This window comes from Emys orbicularis, chromosome 25 (genome assembly GCF_028017835.1).
Source record: "Emys orbicularis isolate rEmyOrb1 chromosome 25, rEmyOrb1.hap1, whole genome shotgun sequence".
NCBI classification, from domain to species: Eukaryota; Metazoa; Chordata; order Testudines; family Emydidae; genus Emys; species Emys orbicularis.
The window spans coordinates 7,599,879-7,615,822 of NC_088707.1; the positions used below are offsets into that span (position 1 = coordinate 7,599,879).

At 60.4% G+C, this 15,944-nt stretch overlaps 1 protein-coding gene across 2 annotated transcripts in view; it reads right to left on the reverse strand.

Moving 5' to 3' along the window:
* Nucleotides 1-2,010: 2,010 nt before the first annotated feature.
* MPP2 (MAGUK p55 scaffold protein 2) overlaps nucleotides 2,011-15,944 on the reverse strand; it is a 28,125-nt gene continuing 14,191 nt past the window's right edge. For both annotated transcript variants that reach the window (XM_065422635.1, XM_065422636.1), the window contains 8 exons: nucleotides 15,226-15,453; nucleotides 7,950-8,081; nucleotides 7,178-7,283; nucleotides 6,766-6,834; nucleotides 6,438-6,599; nucleotides 4,449-4,651; nucleotides 3,756-3,884; nucleotides 2,011-2,187 (listed from right to left, as the gene is read on the reverse strand). In XM_065422635.1, coding sequence (XP_065278707.1) covers nucleotides 2,011-2,187; nucleotides 3,756-3,884; nucleotides 4,449-4,651; nucleotides 6,438-6,599; nucleotides 6,766-6,834; nucleotides 7,178-7,283; nucleotides 7,950-8,081; nucleotides 15,226-15,453 — 1,206 coding nt within the window. The remainder of the gene's footprint in view (nucleotides 2,188-3,755; nucleotides 3,885-4,448; nucleotides 4,652-6,437; nucleotides 6,600-6,765; nucleotides 6,835-7,177; nucleotides 7,284-7,949; nucleotides 8,082-15,225; nucleotides 15,454-15,944) is intronic.

Sequence of the window (15,944 nt, forward strand, 5' to 3'; positions counted from 1 at the left end):
TGAAAAGTTGGGGTGGGCAAACCGAGGTCTAGGGGTGGCAATTACTCCCCTTACCCGATAGCTTGTGATGCCCCTGGCTGGCTCCACCTATCCAATCATTATGGTCTTTATTTAATGCCATTAGTATTTTGCTGTCACTTTATAAATCCTAAAACCTACAGCTGGGGTCTATGGTCCAGAGCCTCAAAAGTCTTTATGTTACTTAACTCTCTAGGTTCCACCACATCCCCAAAGTATCTGAGAGCCTCACCGACATTAACAGATGGATTCTCAGCCCGCTCGTGTGGGGGAGTATTAACTTTACCTCATTGGACAGGTGGGGAAACTGAGGCACTGAGCCATTAAGTGACTTGCTCAGGAGGCTGGAGCAGAGCCGGGAATCAAACCCAGATGTCCTGTGTCCTACATCAGTGATGTAACAACAAGACCCTCCTCAAGGGTTCCGCCTTTAACCATTTGGACCTTAAAGCTATTGATTTTCAGAGATGCCGCAATTCCCCTTCCGTAGCCCCACAATCACATACTCTAAGCTGGGGGGGAGGGGGGGAGACAGGGCAGCATTTCGGACCGTCGCTGGGACATTTGCAAACGTTCAGATTGGGAGGGGGGAATAATCCATCCGTCTCAGAGCCGGGAGACGGGGGCTTGGTCTGTAAAGTGAGCTGAATTGTCGGCAGTGAGACAGCTGTGCAGTTGGTTGATGCAGATCTCCCCAGAAGATTCCTTCTGTGCTTCTGCCACGGGGCTCTGGGTCACGAATCCATCACGGGTTTTCTGTGGGAGCAGGTGAGGCAGGGCACGGGGTGGCTTTGTCTCTTTCAGGTAGGGCATCGGAACCCTGCTGGCTTTTGTATTGTGCTCCGGTGGTCCTGGGATGTGCCTGATCTCCCGCGGCACCAGTCGTTTCCTCCGAAATTCTCCCCCCGGCCAGCCAGCCCCGAAATAACAAATCAGTCTTTGCTGGGGAGCAGCTGCGGATTCACGGTGGGGAATTAGTAAGTTAGTCTCTAAGGTTTATCCAAGAAGCCCTCTGAGCCCATCAGTGGACACACCTCCTGCCCCGAACCCCAGAGACGGGTTAAGGGAGAATCTGACGCTCTAGCCCAGGGAGGTGACGGGCTCCGAACCCCCCCACACCCTCGTCCCCATCCCGCTGCCCCTGTGGGGAACGATGAGGAAAGCTGGCCAGGAACGCCTCTGTTCCTGAGCCGGTTGGTCCCTGTCGAGATTTCCCCTGGCCTAGGCCAGTGGGGAGAGACGCCCCGAGCTGCCTCCAGGCTGCAAAGGGGGTCTTGCAGGGAGCTGCTGGAGGCGGTGGCAGGCACCTCTCAGCTCAGGCTGGACCGGGAAGGCGGATGCAGCCTGGGCATGGAGCGGGCAGCTGGGTGAGGAAGGGAGAAATGCGCAGGGATGGAGGGAGGTGCCAGCTGGCATCCCCAGATCTGTGCACCTCCGGCGGCATGCTTCACGCTGCCCTCCTCATGCCCACCTCCCTCTGCCGGCTGCCGGGATCTGGCCCCAGGCACAGCCCTGGGGCTGGCTTGAAGGGGGACCCGGTGCCCACTCTGGGCACTAAAGTGGCTGTGCTTGGTATCCTGGGCACTGCCCTGCCTTGGGCTGCTCTCTCAACCCTCCCCATGGCCACCCTAACCCTTCCTGGGAGGAAATGGGGGGTCACTGCCCCCCAGCCATGTGTCCAGGGCAGAGAAGGGTCCTCCACTGGGGGTGCCCCTCGGGAATGCCCGCAAGAAACTCTCTAACTCTGGCAAAGTTGGGTAAAACTCTGGGGGAGGGGGAAGGGGACGTTCAACAAGCACCCAGTTCCCTGCCTCGCCGCCCCCTACTCCCCTGAAGACAGGCCTGGGACGCAGGCAGGGGATCCGGTTCCTTGGCTTTGAGACGTCGTGGTTTGTGCAGGAGGGAGGGCGGAGGGGAGGCGGGTCGGCAGTGCCCTCCGCGTGGGGGCAGGGTGGGGAGGCCTTCCCTCCCAGCATGCCGTCCCCCGTCGTCCTAGTAAACCCAGCTGACGGGGACCCACTGGGGCTCTGCCCGCAGCCTCTCCAGGGCCTCCTGCAGCTGCTGGAATGTCCACTCCAGGTTGTCGTTGACCAGGCTGAGGTCGAAGTAGTGCCCGTAGCCACGCTGGATGCGGCAGCTCTCATCCACCGTCCGCTTCAGATCCGCCTCCTGCCCAGACACAAGCCCGGATGCCACTCGTTAGCCTTGCCCCAGAGCTCTGGGCACAGGGGAGGCTGGGTAATGAGCACACACCTCCAGGAAGCCCAGGGTCCCGAAAGAGCTTTGCAAAGGTAGGCAGAGGTGCAAACGAGGCAGAGCTCGCTTCACCCACCACTGGGATGCAGCCACCTTTGGTGAGGAGCGCAGCAAGCTGTCGCTACAGGGATCCCAGCACTAAGAGGCATCTACCTCTGGGGTGGAGCGTGGCAGCCTTTTATACAGAAATCCTAGAGCTGAGATGCAGCTACCTGTGGGGAGGGGCACGGCAGCCTTTTGAACGGCCACCCAGAAATGCTACTCAGCCCTTTGGGACAGGAGGTGAAGACGGATCCTGTAATCAACTGAAGACAGATGGGGGACTGAGGGAGGCAGAATATGATGAATTATAAGCCGGGAAAGGTTCTAGGGGCAGGGACAGCGCCAGGCACAATGGGGCCCATGTGCAGAAAGCATCCATGGGAAATGTAATGATTGGCAGCTGGAGCAGCACAGCACCCTCTAGCGCCATGCTGTGGCACTGCACGCAGCACGGGCTGGCGAATCCCAACCACGGCTCCCTGCCCTCCTTCCGTCTTCCCCCAGGGGCTGCCCACGCCAGCCCGCCCCTGCTTCGCCACAGTCTGGGTCAGTGCAGCCTGGCTGGTGGGAGCAGGTGGGGCCAGCCTGCCATTCCCTGGAGGCCAGCGGCAGGAGCTGCATGGGACACCCGCCGTCAGAGCGGGGGTAACAGCCCAGCTCTCCTGGGTGGCTCTGGGAACGGACCGCACCGTGCACTTGGCGAGGAGATCACCCTGCCGACCCCTCCGGATGGAGAGTCCGACCTGCGGCCACGTTCAGGGAGGCACTGGAGGGGGAAGCACTGAGCACCTGCCTCTAAAGGGGCCATGAAGGCCACCAGGAAGCACCAGCAGGGAGGAGCACGCCCTGATCCCAGTGCATGTCGCACATGTGCTTGTGGACAGAGCCATGTGCATACCTGGGCACGCCCCGTGGAACCCGAGCCTGCCCCAGCTCAGCCATCCTGGGTCATGTGGGCCAAGGACAGAGATGAAAGTAAGCCGGTCCGGTCCGATCCGGCGTACTGGCAATAACCGGTACACAGCCGTCCCGGCAGCAGCCTTTCAATCGCTGCCCAAGTCCCGGGGCTCCCAGCCACCGCCACATCTACCGCTACCATGGGGCTCTGGCAGTGATTTAAAGGGCCCGGGGCTCCCAGCCACCACTACCGCAGCCAGAGCCCCAGGCCCTTTAAATCTCGATTTAAAGGGCCTGGGGATTTAAAGGCCCCGCCTCTTCTGGTTGAGGCCCCACCCCTTCCGGTTGAGGCCCCGCCCCCTGCTCAGGACTCCAGCGTACCGGTAAGTCCTTTAAGTTACTTTCACCCCTGGCCAAGGACATGGCGTGGGCCAGGTGATCAGGGAAGGCCCTGTGACCCCAATGTCTCGTGACACCACGTGAGGGAAGGGGGGCTGGACCCCCTGCTCTCGTGGCACCGTGTGGGGCTGGCGTGGACTCACCGTGAGCTGCTTCGTGGCCACGCCGCTCTCCAGTGCCGCCTTGTTCATGGCTCGGAGCGTCTCATAGTCCGGGGCTTCGATGAAGACCACGTAGGGGACGAATTCGGCTGTTCTCAGCACCTTCACCGCCTGGATAACACAGAGCCAGGCTGTCAATGCGGACCTAGGACCAGGGGACAGGTGTGAAGGGGGACCATGCAGCCAGGGGGCTGGGAATGGGACCCAGAGCTTTTTCCCGCTGCTCAGAGCCAGCCCTGGCGGGTAGCGACCAATAACTGTTACCAGCTATGGCCATGAGGAGACAGTGTTTCCCGATGGTTAGGCACTGGGCTGGGAACCAGGAGATCTGGGTTCTACCCCTGGATCTGTCACTGACCTGCTCTGTGCCTCAGTTCCCCCTCCCACTGTTTGTCTTGTCAGTTGCATTATAGGGCAGGGACCCTTCCCCTGCGTGTGGGCACCACCCACTAGGTGTGTGCGCAGGCTCAGCAGAGAGGCCGGGTACTCAGTGGGCCCCGGACTGCGCTCCCCTCCCAGTCAGGGCTGGGACAGGTGGCTGGGGTGGGTACAGGGGAAGCTTGCCTCGCCTTTGCTCAAGCTGTGGCCATTCTCCAGAGCTTCAAGTCCGAGCCCTAACCTCCCCTCCAGTGTAACTAGGGGCTTCCCAGCGGGGCCTGTCCCCGTAGCGCGAACCTGCGGGTTCACATCCAGGATGCACATCTTGCCGGACTCCACCACCTCATGGATGGAGTCGATCTTGGTGCCGTAGAGGTTCCCCTCATACTCCCCGTGCTCCAGGTAGCGGCCAGCCTTGATGTCCGCTTCCATCTCCCCCCGCGACACAAAGCAGTAGACCTGGCCGTTCCTCTCCTGGTCCTTGGGCTTCCGCGAAGTGTCTGCCAAGGGGCACAGTAAGCGCGAGTTACAAGGGGACCGGACCGGAACCTCAGACCCAAACACCCCCCAACTCCGGGAACCCAGAGAGCCAGTGCCACGCTCTGGGACCCTCCCTGTAATGGGCAGAACCAGAAGCCCAGCTCCAGACACCCCCCAACTCTGGGATCAAGCCGGGGGATCGGCTTGAATCAAAATCATCATCCAAAACTTGGGAACCAGCCCCCAGCCCTCGCTGTGCGGCTGGCCCGTCTCCCTACATTGGGCTGAGCCAGAACCACAAGCCCAAACGCCCACAAACTTTGGGAAACGGCAGATCTAGCTGCCACCTGGCTGAACGGCGTGTCAGGGTTGGAAGCCACCAAGTCCTGCCTTGCGATCTCAGGGACAGCTCGCTGGATTTCAAAGCGCTTACGGGGAGATTGGAGCGGCCCGTCCCACTGCACCCCTCTTGGGGGTCTTTGTCGCCTGCAGCCCATCTGGCAGCAGCAGGAGCCTGAAATTCAAGCGGCAGACGCACCCCACGTTCCACAAGTGGAGGCTTCATGGCAATGGGGCCTGCCTGCGGCGGGGGAGGTATCATGCCCCCACCCCTCCAATGACACAACGGGCAAAGGGTTTGGAGATCGGGTCAGCAGCCTGCTGCGTATCTGGCTGCTTCTTGGATCCCCCTCGGGCCCGGCAAAGCTAGCCAGCCTCATTTGCAGTCTCAGCACGGCCTGCTTCCCTTGTTCAGGCCGGGACTGGCACCAGAGCCGGCCGACTCAGAGACTCCGTTCCATGGGCACATGGGGGCTGGGAGGACGGGGGGGGGGGGTAATTAACCAACCAGATCTCACTACGGTTCAGTGTTCGGGATCAGATTCGGTCTGACTCTGGTTTCATCCTTGTTTATCACACACACACCCTGGCTCAGTGACAGAGGGATAACTCAGTGGTTTGCGCATTGGCCTGCTAAACCCAGGGTTGTGAGTTCAATCCTTGAGGCGGCCATTTAGGGATCTAGGGCAAAAATCTGTCAGGGATGGTACTTGGTCCTGCTAGTGAAGGCAGGGGGCTGGACTCCATGACCTTTCAAGGTCCCTTCCAGCTCTATGAGATAGGTCTATCTCCATATTAAATAAAAACATCTCACCTCACAGAGCCCAGGGATGTAGATGGAAGGCAGATGAGGTGCAGGGTGGACTTTTCCCCACCATGGGGTGCTGCTCCATTACAAACAGGCCTACCTGAGCCCTCACCTCCCGGTCAATTACAGTCTCAGGCGATTCTCCATAGGGCCCCCCCATGCCCATCACACCCACGCGCAGCGGCAAGCCAATTCCGATGAGCCTGGAGGGCTGGAAAGACCTTGTTGTGCAGGACACGCTGCCCCGGCTCCTAGCCAGGCCCTGGGCCAGCGTCAGTCTGCCGGGCTGGCTCTCCAGACCCTGTGCTGAAGGACGGGGCAGGGGCTTTTCGTCCCCAGGGTCTGACAGCTGCCCTGCCCGGTGCTCCGGGCGCCTTCATTCCAAACCTCCGAGTGCGTCCCCCAAGGGCCGGCCGTGCGTGGGGCAGGGATGCCCACACCGGCCGGCCGCAGGGCACGCTAAGAGGACCCAGAGGCGCAAGTCACATGAGGCCAGGCCACGCGTCACACTCAGCACCAGCCCCCTCTGGAGCAGGGGTCAGATTAGGGAAAAGAGATCAGGGTGCGTGTCGGGGTTAGCACTGGCTCCAGGGGGCAGAGCACCCCTCCCCTGCTCCTAAAAGGGCTGGGCAGGGGTGGGGGAGGCAGTCTTTACTCACACGGGATGGTGGTCCCGTAGCGCGCCTGGTCCGACATGATGAGTTTGTTCTTGAGGCTGCGCCGCCCGACGCCCTGGGCCCCGATCAGCACCAGGGTTTTCCTGCGGAACGGGGGCATGCGGGCCACCTCCTCGTAGATTAGCAGCTCGTGCCGGTCAAACTCTGCGCAGGACGGGGAGGAGAAAACAGTCAGCGCCGGTCGGGGGACGGGGCAGCATGCGGTGGAAGGGGGAAGGATAATTTTGGGATTCGGGGCAAGATCCGGACTAGGAGGCAGGAAGAGGAGGGGGGATGCCCGCCCAGGGCGTGGGCAGCCTGGGGCACTCACCTGCATTTTTCGTGGTCAGGTACATCATCCTCTTCTTCTTCTTCCCGCTGATGCTGCCGCACAGGGCACCTGCGGAGAGCAGAACGGACTCATTCAGCCCAGCGGGAAGCAGATGCTGCCACAGGCAACCCCAGCAGGGATCGGGGTGCTGGCCTGGCTGGAGATATTCCCCGGGGTTTGGGGTGTCGGGGCAGTGCCACTGCAAACCCCTAGGACACAGCCAGGGTGTGTGGGGGCCCATCACCCCCCTGTGGGCACTGGCCACCAGGCTGGGCGCTGGCCTGGCTCAGGGCCCTGCCGTAGGGGGCAGGGAGGGTTTGGGCAGCAGGGTTCCCCCGCAGCGCTCTGGGGATGGGGATCAGAGCCCTGCGTGCACTAGGGCCGGCCTAGGGCATCTGTGGGCGCCTCCTACCGGATGTGGGGGGGACTTCGAGGTCGCGCTTCACAAACGCCTTCCGCTTCTCCTCCAGCAGCTGGCTCGGGATGAGGCCGGCGCTGCCGCCCTCCACGTGGCAGGCCTGAAACGGCACCCGGGCACGGTGAGCCAGCCAGGGTCCCCACAGCCACCACCCATCATACGGGGGCCCCTTACAGCCCCCACCCCCAGAGCCCCGTGCCCGGGGCCCACCGTGGCCTCCACCCTCTGGAGCACCCCTGCCCTAGGGCCACCCACAGCCCCATTTCCAACCCCCTCCAGGGGTGATCCACAGCCCCATCACCATAGCCCCCCTCCCCCACCCTGGAGACACCCACAGCCCCATCAGCACAGTCCCCCTCCCCCGCCCTGGGGACACCCACAGCCCCATCAGCACAGTCCCCCTCCCACCCCGAGGACACCCACAGCCCCTTCACCACAGCCCCCCCCACTCTGAGGACACCCACAGCTCCCTTCCAGGGAGCCCCACCCACCCTCAGCCCCCATCCCCAGACCCTCACCCTCCAGCCGGCTGCCGTTGAGCTCCATGGCCGCGGTCAGCGCCATCCCTCGATCAAACCAGCAATGACCATGGGGTCCCCTCGTCAGCCCCTCCATGCCTTGGGGATGGGGGGTGTTCCATGTGGCATGACCCTCCCCACCTCCGTAACCCGTCCCTCCCATCCAAGCCATCCCAGGGTGCAAGGCAGTACCCAGGCCTGGGTCACGCCACGCGATGGGGGATTCGGGACCACCCAGCTGTCCTCACCTGCCACCAGTTGGGGTCGTCCTGGTTGACGATCTGCAGCAGGTCCCCGGCCGTGAATTTTAACCCTGCCTCCTTGCAGGGGATGAGGTTATCGCTGGCCGGGTCGTAGTCAAAGTGGGACTTCACAAACACCTACGGGGAGAGCGGGGGGGTCAGCCCCAGGCAGGGAGAGCAGAGGGGCCGAGCTCTTTGGAAAATCCAGGCCCGGCTGGGCTGTGCCGAGCACCTGGAAATCCATTTCCCCGCCCCCTGGGACGGGTTGGAGCCGGGAGCGGCTGTGACAACCGGCCCTGCTTGTGAGCTCCGCTGTGAAAAGCCAGGGAAAGCACGTGACAGAGACCAGCGGGTCTCAGACTGTGGGTCGGGGCCCTGTTGTAATGGGGTCACCAGGGCTGCTGTTAAACTTGCTGGGGGCCCAGGGCTGAAGCCAAAATCCAAGACCCACCGCCCAGGGCTGAAGCCGTAGGCACCGACTTCCCATCTTCCCAGTGGGTGCTCGACCCGCCCCCTCGCCCCTGGCCCTGCCCCAGCCCCACCTCTTCCCATACCACCCCCATTCCACCCCTTCCCCAAAGTCCCCTCCCCACCCTGCCTTTTCCCACCCCAGCCCCACCCCCACTCCATCCCCTTCCCCCAAGTTCCCGCCCCTGCCCTCCCTCTTCTCTGCCTCCTCTCCGCTCCTCCCCCTCCCTCCCGGAAAGTCCTAAGCGCCGCCAAACAGCTGTTAGACGGCGGGGGGGCAGGAAGCGCTGAGAGGGAGGGGGAGGAGAAGGAGGCGAGGCGGGGGGAGCTTGGCTGCCAGTGGATGCGGAGCCTCACAGCACCCACGGAGTCGGCACCTATGGCTGAAGCCCTCAAGCTTCGGGGCCCCCCCCAAGGCGGGGGTCTCAGGCTTCAGTCCCCCTTCCTGGGGTCTTGTAGTAATTTTGGTTGTCAGAAGGGAGTCGCAGTGCAATGAAGTTTGAGAAACCCTGACCCAGCCCAAGGAACAGAGCTGGGAGAGACACACTGACTTAGACCGGATGAAACAGCCTCCGGCTCTCACTCAACGACGGGGTCACGAGAGGAGCCGAGGACCAGAAATCAGTGAACCAAAATCGGAGTGTCGGATATTAGGCCTAATTGGTGGACCCAATAATGAGGGGGTGAGATAGTCCACCCACCGCTCCCTCTCTCATAAGAGATTGGCTTAGCCCGCCAAGACTGCGCTGCTGTGATCAGAAAGACGCCATTAAAAGCAATGCCCTAAACAGCCCCACATTGCTACAAGCGTGCCAGGCCTCGTAGCACCTGGCCAGGCCTCGTGTCGGGCCTGTTTTTCTCCAGTCATGAGGTTGCAAGTGAAGTCGACCCCACAGAGAGAAGCTGCATTTTCCAGCTTTGCTGTGCGTTCCTCTCTCCTTTTGTGTTTGTCTCGGCTTGTCATCTGAGAAAGGGGAGCGGATTTTATCCAGCCCATCCCCACCAACTTCTGTTGGCCCCGCACGGGACGCTAATCACCACCTTGAACACCATCCAGGAGACTGTCGGACCTGGGGCCTTGTCCTTTGGAAACTCTCCCCAGCTCGAGGGAACGCTGGAGGTTGTCACAACGAAAGCCTGACTTCAAACCTTACTCTTCAAATGCTTCTTTTCTGCACCTTTGCTAAAGGGGGCCCAGGGTTTCCAGCGGGGGTTTGCCCTGGGACTGGCCGGCTGACGGCTCGGGACACCAAACCCTGACCGAGTCTGACGCTGTTTGATGTTGGGCAGTGACTGGGTTACAGTAACGCCTTGGGCCCACAGCGTCCATCTAGATACCTAGGACAGACCTCAGGGTAAAGCCTCCGTCAACTCCCCATGTGCGGGCCCAGCCAGGCCCCTCCATCGCTCCCCAGATTCTCAGCTATTGATAACAAAGAGTCTCAGTCCAGGGCCGCCCAGAGGATTCAGGGGGCCTGGGGTCTTCGGCAGCAGGGGGCCCCTGCGGGGCCTAGGGCAAATTGCCCCACTTGCCCCCCCCCTGGGCGGCCCTGTCTCAGTCTAGCTGTTATGGCTGCAAAGAAAACCTTGGACGGGCGAAAGCCAAGCGTAACTGATGCCTGAGCTTGCCCCGCTGGGAGCAGGGGCCGAGGGGGGGCCCCCACGGGGAGCAAATGTGAAGGGGGACCGGGGGAGCCCCATCGGGAGTAGGGGTGGAGGGGGTGGCTGGGGGGGCCCCACCTGGATCAGGGGTTAAGGGGAGGCCGGGGAGCCCCTCCGGGATCAGGGGTGAAGGGGGGGCCCACAGGGAGGAAATGTGAAGGGAGACCGGGGGAGTCCCATTGGGAGTAGGGGTGGCTGGGGGGGCCTGCCTGGATCAGGGGTGAAGGGGGGGCCCCCACAGGGAGATGTGGAGAGGGACCGGGAGAGTCCCATTGGGAGTAGGGGTGGAGGGGGTGGTTGGGCAGGCCCCGTCTGGAGCAGGGCTGGAGGGGGTGGCTGGGGGGGCCCCGCTGGAATGGGGGGGGGCTGGGGAAGATGTGGGGGACTCTGCCCTGCTCCCCGCTGTGAGGTAACAAGCCGGGACAAGCTCCAAATAGCAAATGGAGACACGGGGGCCGGAGCTCAGCCCATCTCCTGCTCGCCCCTCGCTGCCAGGCGCCTTTCAGTGCCCGGGCCCCGCGGCGTATGACGCTGAGGGAGCAGATGCCAGGGCCGGCTGACAGGCCCCCCTTTGTCCTCAGCCGGGGGCGGGGGGAGAGAAACGTGTCCAGAGAGTCAAAGGCAGGTGACGTGTGCTTCTGTCTGCATCGAGCAGCTCTGCCCTCATGCCCTCCACCCCAGCTCCGTTCCTGCCAGGCATCGGCTGGCAGGGGCCAGGCGAGCAGGCTGGAGCGAGGTGGGGCAGGCAGTGCTGGGACAATGTCTTGGATACAGGCTAGAAGGGAAGATGAGCTGCCTGGAGGAACAGGCCCTGATCCCCCTAAATCTCTCCCCCCCACACACTGTGCCTACCCCAACCAACCCCAAATTCAACCCCTGCCATGCCTGCCCTGCCCACCCCTTAAATGTATTGTCCACCACCACCACCACGCCTTCCTCAGCAACCCCTTAAATTCCTCCCCTGCTGTGCCGATAACAGCTGGGCTCTATTCCCAGGCCTGCCATCGACTCCTGGTGTGACTCTGAGCAAGTCTCACACACACACGCACGTGCCTCAGTTTCCCCCACCTGGATAGCACTTCCTGCGGCCACCACCCAGGCGAGGCCATGCAGCCTGTGCAATGGGAGCGGGGGGGGGGGGGCGCTCAGCGCCTCTGGAACCCTTTCAGTGACACGTTGGGCCCAGCCCTGCCCAGACATATGCCACACGGTTCCCGGGGCAGCCCCGGGCCGGGTGCAGAGCCGGGGTCACAGAGCAGAGCTGGTTGCAGTTCCTGACACTGGGGCTGGAGTTGGCCCAGTGCAAAGCCCACAGGATCGCAGCGGGCGTGAATCAGGGCCGAGCAGGGCCACACCTTTCCCACCCAGCCCACTGGCTCTCTCAGGGGACGTCTACCCGGCAGCCGGAGTGTCATTTCCAACTTGGGCAGACATCCCCATGCTGGCATTGAGCGAGCTCGTGGGCTGGAAATAGCAGCGTGGCTGCAGCCAACCGGGCGGCGGGAGGGGCCAGCCAAGATCCTCACATAATCCCCTGACTCCAGGAGCTGGAGCTTTGAGGAAAAAACACCAAATATTGCAGCTGGCAACACTGCTGCCCAGCACAGCGAGGCCCTGATCTCAGCTGGGATCCCTAAATGCTGCTGTCAGAGAAATAATATTTTTGAGTCGTGTGTGCAGCCCAAAAACACAGCGGGTATTCAACGGGCACCTCAGTGCCAACGAATGCTCATCCTAGTGCGGCAGAGAACTTTGGCTCAGCTCCACAGCTGGCTGCCAGCCACAAGCCCCTGCCCGGCTATGTTTCATGCACCTCCCTCCCTGTTTCTATTTATTGGACATCCCTTTTAATATTTATTGCTGAGAGATAATCCTCTTTCATTCCACAAAGGGGATGATCATCCATTCCTTTTCCCCCAGCTCCCAGCCAGCAACAGCCGTACCAGCCCATCCAAAGTGCCCTCTTTCTCTTCACACACCTGCCCGCCCACTAACTTCCCGTCTGTCTGTCTGAGCTTTTATCACAACCCCAGTCCCTGCAGCGTCCCCAGCACCTCCCAGATCCAGCAGCCCGGCCCACATGGAGAAAACAGGGGGTTAGCGCCTCTGGGAGCTCAAAGGTGTTAACTGTTAAATCGAACCTTAGCCGCTAGTGCAGAGAGGGGTTTAAAACTCATCTTGGCTGGTCATGGTGAAGCCCAAGAGCTTGTCCACACTGGAAAAAGGGGTGGCTTGCTAATATGCATTCGCCAACACCTCTTAAAATCCTAGTCTAGGTCAACACTAGCAGAGCTCCCAGGTCTGGGACTCCCGGTGTACGCTCCCAGCAAAGCACTCCTGGTGTGGATGCAGCTATAGTGGCACTGTCTACACGACAGAGCCTACGCCGACGTAGCCCCCTAGCCTACGCTGATGGGAGGAGTTCTTCCGTTCACCTCTCTGAACTGCGGAGAGCACTCTGTGTTTTGTCTACACTAGGGCTTTCTGCCAGCACGGCGGTACCGGTCAGGGATCACACCTCTTCCCACCTCTGAGCGACACAGCTATGCCGGCAGAAGCCTGGAGTGTAGACAGGGCCCTAGTGCGAAGTGAAGGCAGCTGTAGTTTGAACAGGTGTTAGCTGGTCTGGGTCAGTGGTTCTCACTGTCTTCCGTGGCGTTTGATCCCAGCACCAGCCAACCCCCCCGCCCCGGGTCCTGTGGCTGTCACATGGGCAGAGCCCACAGCCCACCTTGGCAGGAGCATGGCCAGGAAGGGAGGGGTCATCGGAGCTGCTGGGACAAGGAAATTTTCCTGGGGCATGTGAGGAGAGCTGGGGGATTAGAGAGGTAAACACACACACACACCCGCCACTGATGGGATTATCTGCCACCAAATCCAGCACAGACAGAGGGGACAGCAACAACCAGCAAGGAAACACACACACGCTTTCATATATACTCCACAGCTACACACAAAACCACATACAGGCCTGCATAGTACACACACACACACACACACGTGTGCCTTCATATATACTACACAGCTGCACACACAACCACATAAAGGCCTGCATATTACACTCACATACACACCTTCATATATACTACACAGCTATACACACAGGCCTGCGTATAACAAACACACACAAACACAGAGCCCACATATATACCACACAGCTGCACACATGGCCGCCTATATATACACAGATACACACACACGCACCTGCATATGTACTACACAACTACACACATGCACACACACAGGCCCACATCTATACTACACACACAGGCCTATCTATATACCACACACACACACACACACACACCTGCATATGTATCATCATCTCCCTGTTACACATGGTGAAACTGAGGCACAGAGTGGGGGAGGGGCTGTCCCAGGTCACATAGCCAGCGTGTACCTAGACTTGTGAGCCAACAGGCAAACACACATGCCAGGGGGAGCACACCCCAAACACACTAGCAATCACACCCCTGCACACCTATCCACCCCACCTCCCAGAGCAGACACAAGCCCACGGCACCCGAGAGGCCTGGGATGGAGGGAGCAGGTGATGGGAAGTTTTGGCTCAGACAGGCCAGAACACCGGGCCCTGAGCTGTCACTGGGGTGTCACCGAGCACCCCCATTCCCTGAAAGAGAGCCCAGCCCCCACCCCAAGGAGAATCCAGCCGGCTGTTGGCCCCTCCCCTGGGTTTATCCAGAGGCCTCTGCAGCCGGGGAAGGCAGGAGGGGCCGGCGCCAGGGCCAAACTTGGTCCAGCTCTATTACACCGCTGACCACATTTGAGCTGACAGCTGCTTATTAAATTCTTCCAGTTCCCTGCCCAAGGCATCCCCACACAAATTCCCTGCTGGCCTTCTCGTGGAATGCTCCCCGGCTGGGGGCAGACCGGGGTCGGGAGGAGGAGCAGAGAAGGGTAGGCACATGGAGATTTATAATGAGGTGCAGCAGCACATGTTTCTCAGGCACCCGCGGGGGGGTTATAAACAGGGGGTGCTATGCATATGCCCCATGTACCCAGGGGTGGTATAAAGAAGGGGTGCAGTGCTCATATATCTGAAGGGTGGTATAAAGAGGAGGTACAATGCATAAACCCCTGTGACAGCCTGCACCCCATGTTCACCCCTTTCATAGGACTATGATAAATGTTGTACAAAGTATACCTTGTCATTTGAAAACTCAAAACCCGCTGAACATTATTGTTCTGGTAAAATGTGTGTATCAACACTGCAGGCAAAGTTATAAGATTCTACTGTATAACATTACTCTGACATGCTCCAAGTTAAAGAAACGCAGACCCTGACCAGTTTTTCAGAGACAAAGGCACATTGGCCCCCCGCTATTACCTACTCAAGCAGCCATTCTCCAGCGGGGGGCGGGGAGGGGGGGAAGAGGTAAACAAGAAATTCACATTCAGTCATGGGGACGGTTCAAACGTCACGTCCACAACAGACTGCATGTCACCATGACTCAGCCAGGATGTTTCTAGCACATGAAATTGAATTATAGAAAAGGGAGGAAAACACCTGACTTCATTCTTCTTCTTACCATCTCTCTGCTGATGCCATCAAGGACTATGCTGGGCAGAGTCCCGCCAGCGCCGACTGCTGTAAGCATTGGGTGAGAAAAACCCTTTTGCTTTTAAGCTCATTTCACTTGCTAAGCTGAGACGTTAGATGGCATTGTTCCCTTTTTATTTTGCTTTGTAACCGATTCTGACTTTTAAGCCTCATGACTTGCAATCACTTAAAATCTTTCTTTCTATAGCTAATCGATTCGTTTCACTGTTTTATCGAAACCAGCGTCTTTGGGGGACGATAACAAGATGTGGGCATATCGCTTTCCTTTGATGAAACGACGGACTTTGTGTGAGCTTGTTCTGCACAGCGAGCGGACCGGGCAGTGGAGAACGCACATTTCTCGGGGCAAGTCTGGGGCTGGGAAGCTGCTGGTGTTCTGCAGTGTAATGCATGAGTGGCTAGCTAATAGCACTCTGTACTGGTTAGCAGGGAGCGCGTCACACGCTGGAAGCTGTGTGGTCACGGGCCAGGAGTGGCTGCTCACCAAGCAGTTGGGAGAACCACTATTCGGCAGCCCAGATCGCACCCTGGGGAACGTCACACCCCCATATACCCGAGCGGGGGCCCTACCTGCCGGGGCAGGGGAGGCTCCTGGTAACTGGGCAGAATCTTGAGGACCACGCTGCCGGTGGCGTTCTTCAGCATCTCCTGCAGCACCTTGGGGTCGTTGCCCACCTCCTTGCCGTTCACCTCCTTGATGACGTCGCCCACGTGCAGCAGGCCCTGCTGGTCGATCATGCCGCCGTGCAGGATGCGGGCGACCACCAGCTCGCCCCGCTCCACCCGGAAGGTCACGCCCTGCGGGCGGAGGGGGGACACGCACCTCAGAGCCTGGCCCTGCGATGGCCAGGCCCCCGGGGAATCATGGGGAGCCCTGGAGCCTCAGCTGGGCCCATCGCTGCACCCCATTGCCCCATCGCCTCCCCACGACACCCAGCCCAGCCCCCCAGCCAGCTGTGTCCGACGGGAGGGTGTGAAAGAGGGCGAGGGGAAGAGGGGAGTGAGGAAGAGGGAGGGGAGGAGGAGAAAACAGAAGAAGAGAGAGGGAGGGGAAGAGAGGGCTGAGCTAGACGGGGAGGGAGGGGGAGTGGGGTTGATGAGTGGAGGATAAGCCCATTCATCTGTTACCCCATAGCCAGACAAGGCTGGGGGCAGAAGGGGGCTGGCCCCCCAGGCCCTGGGGTAGGCAAGGACTCTGTGTGACGGTGGAGCCTCTGGGAAGGGACCTTCCATCCCCACACACCTCTATCCTCACATCTCCTCCCCTCAGACTCAGACCCCCCACACAT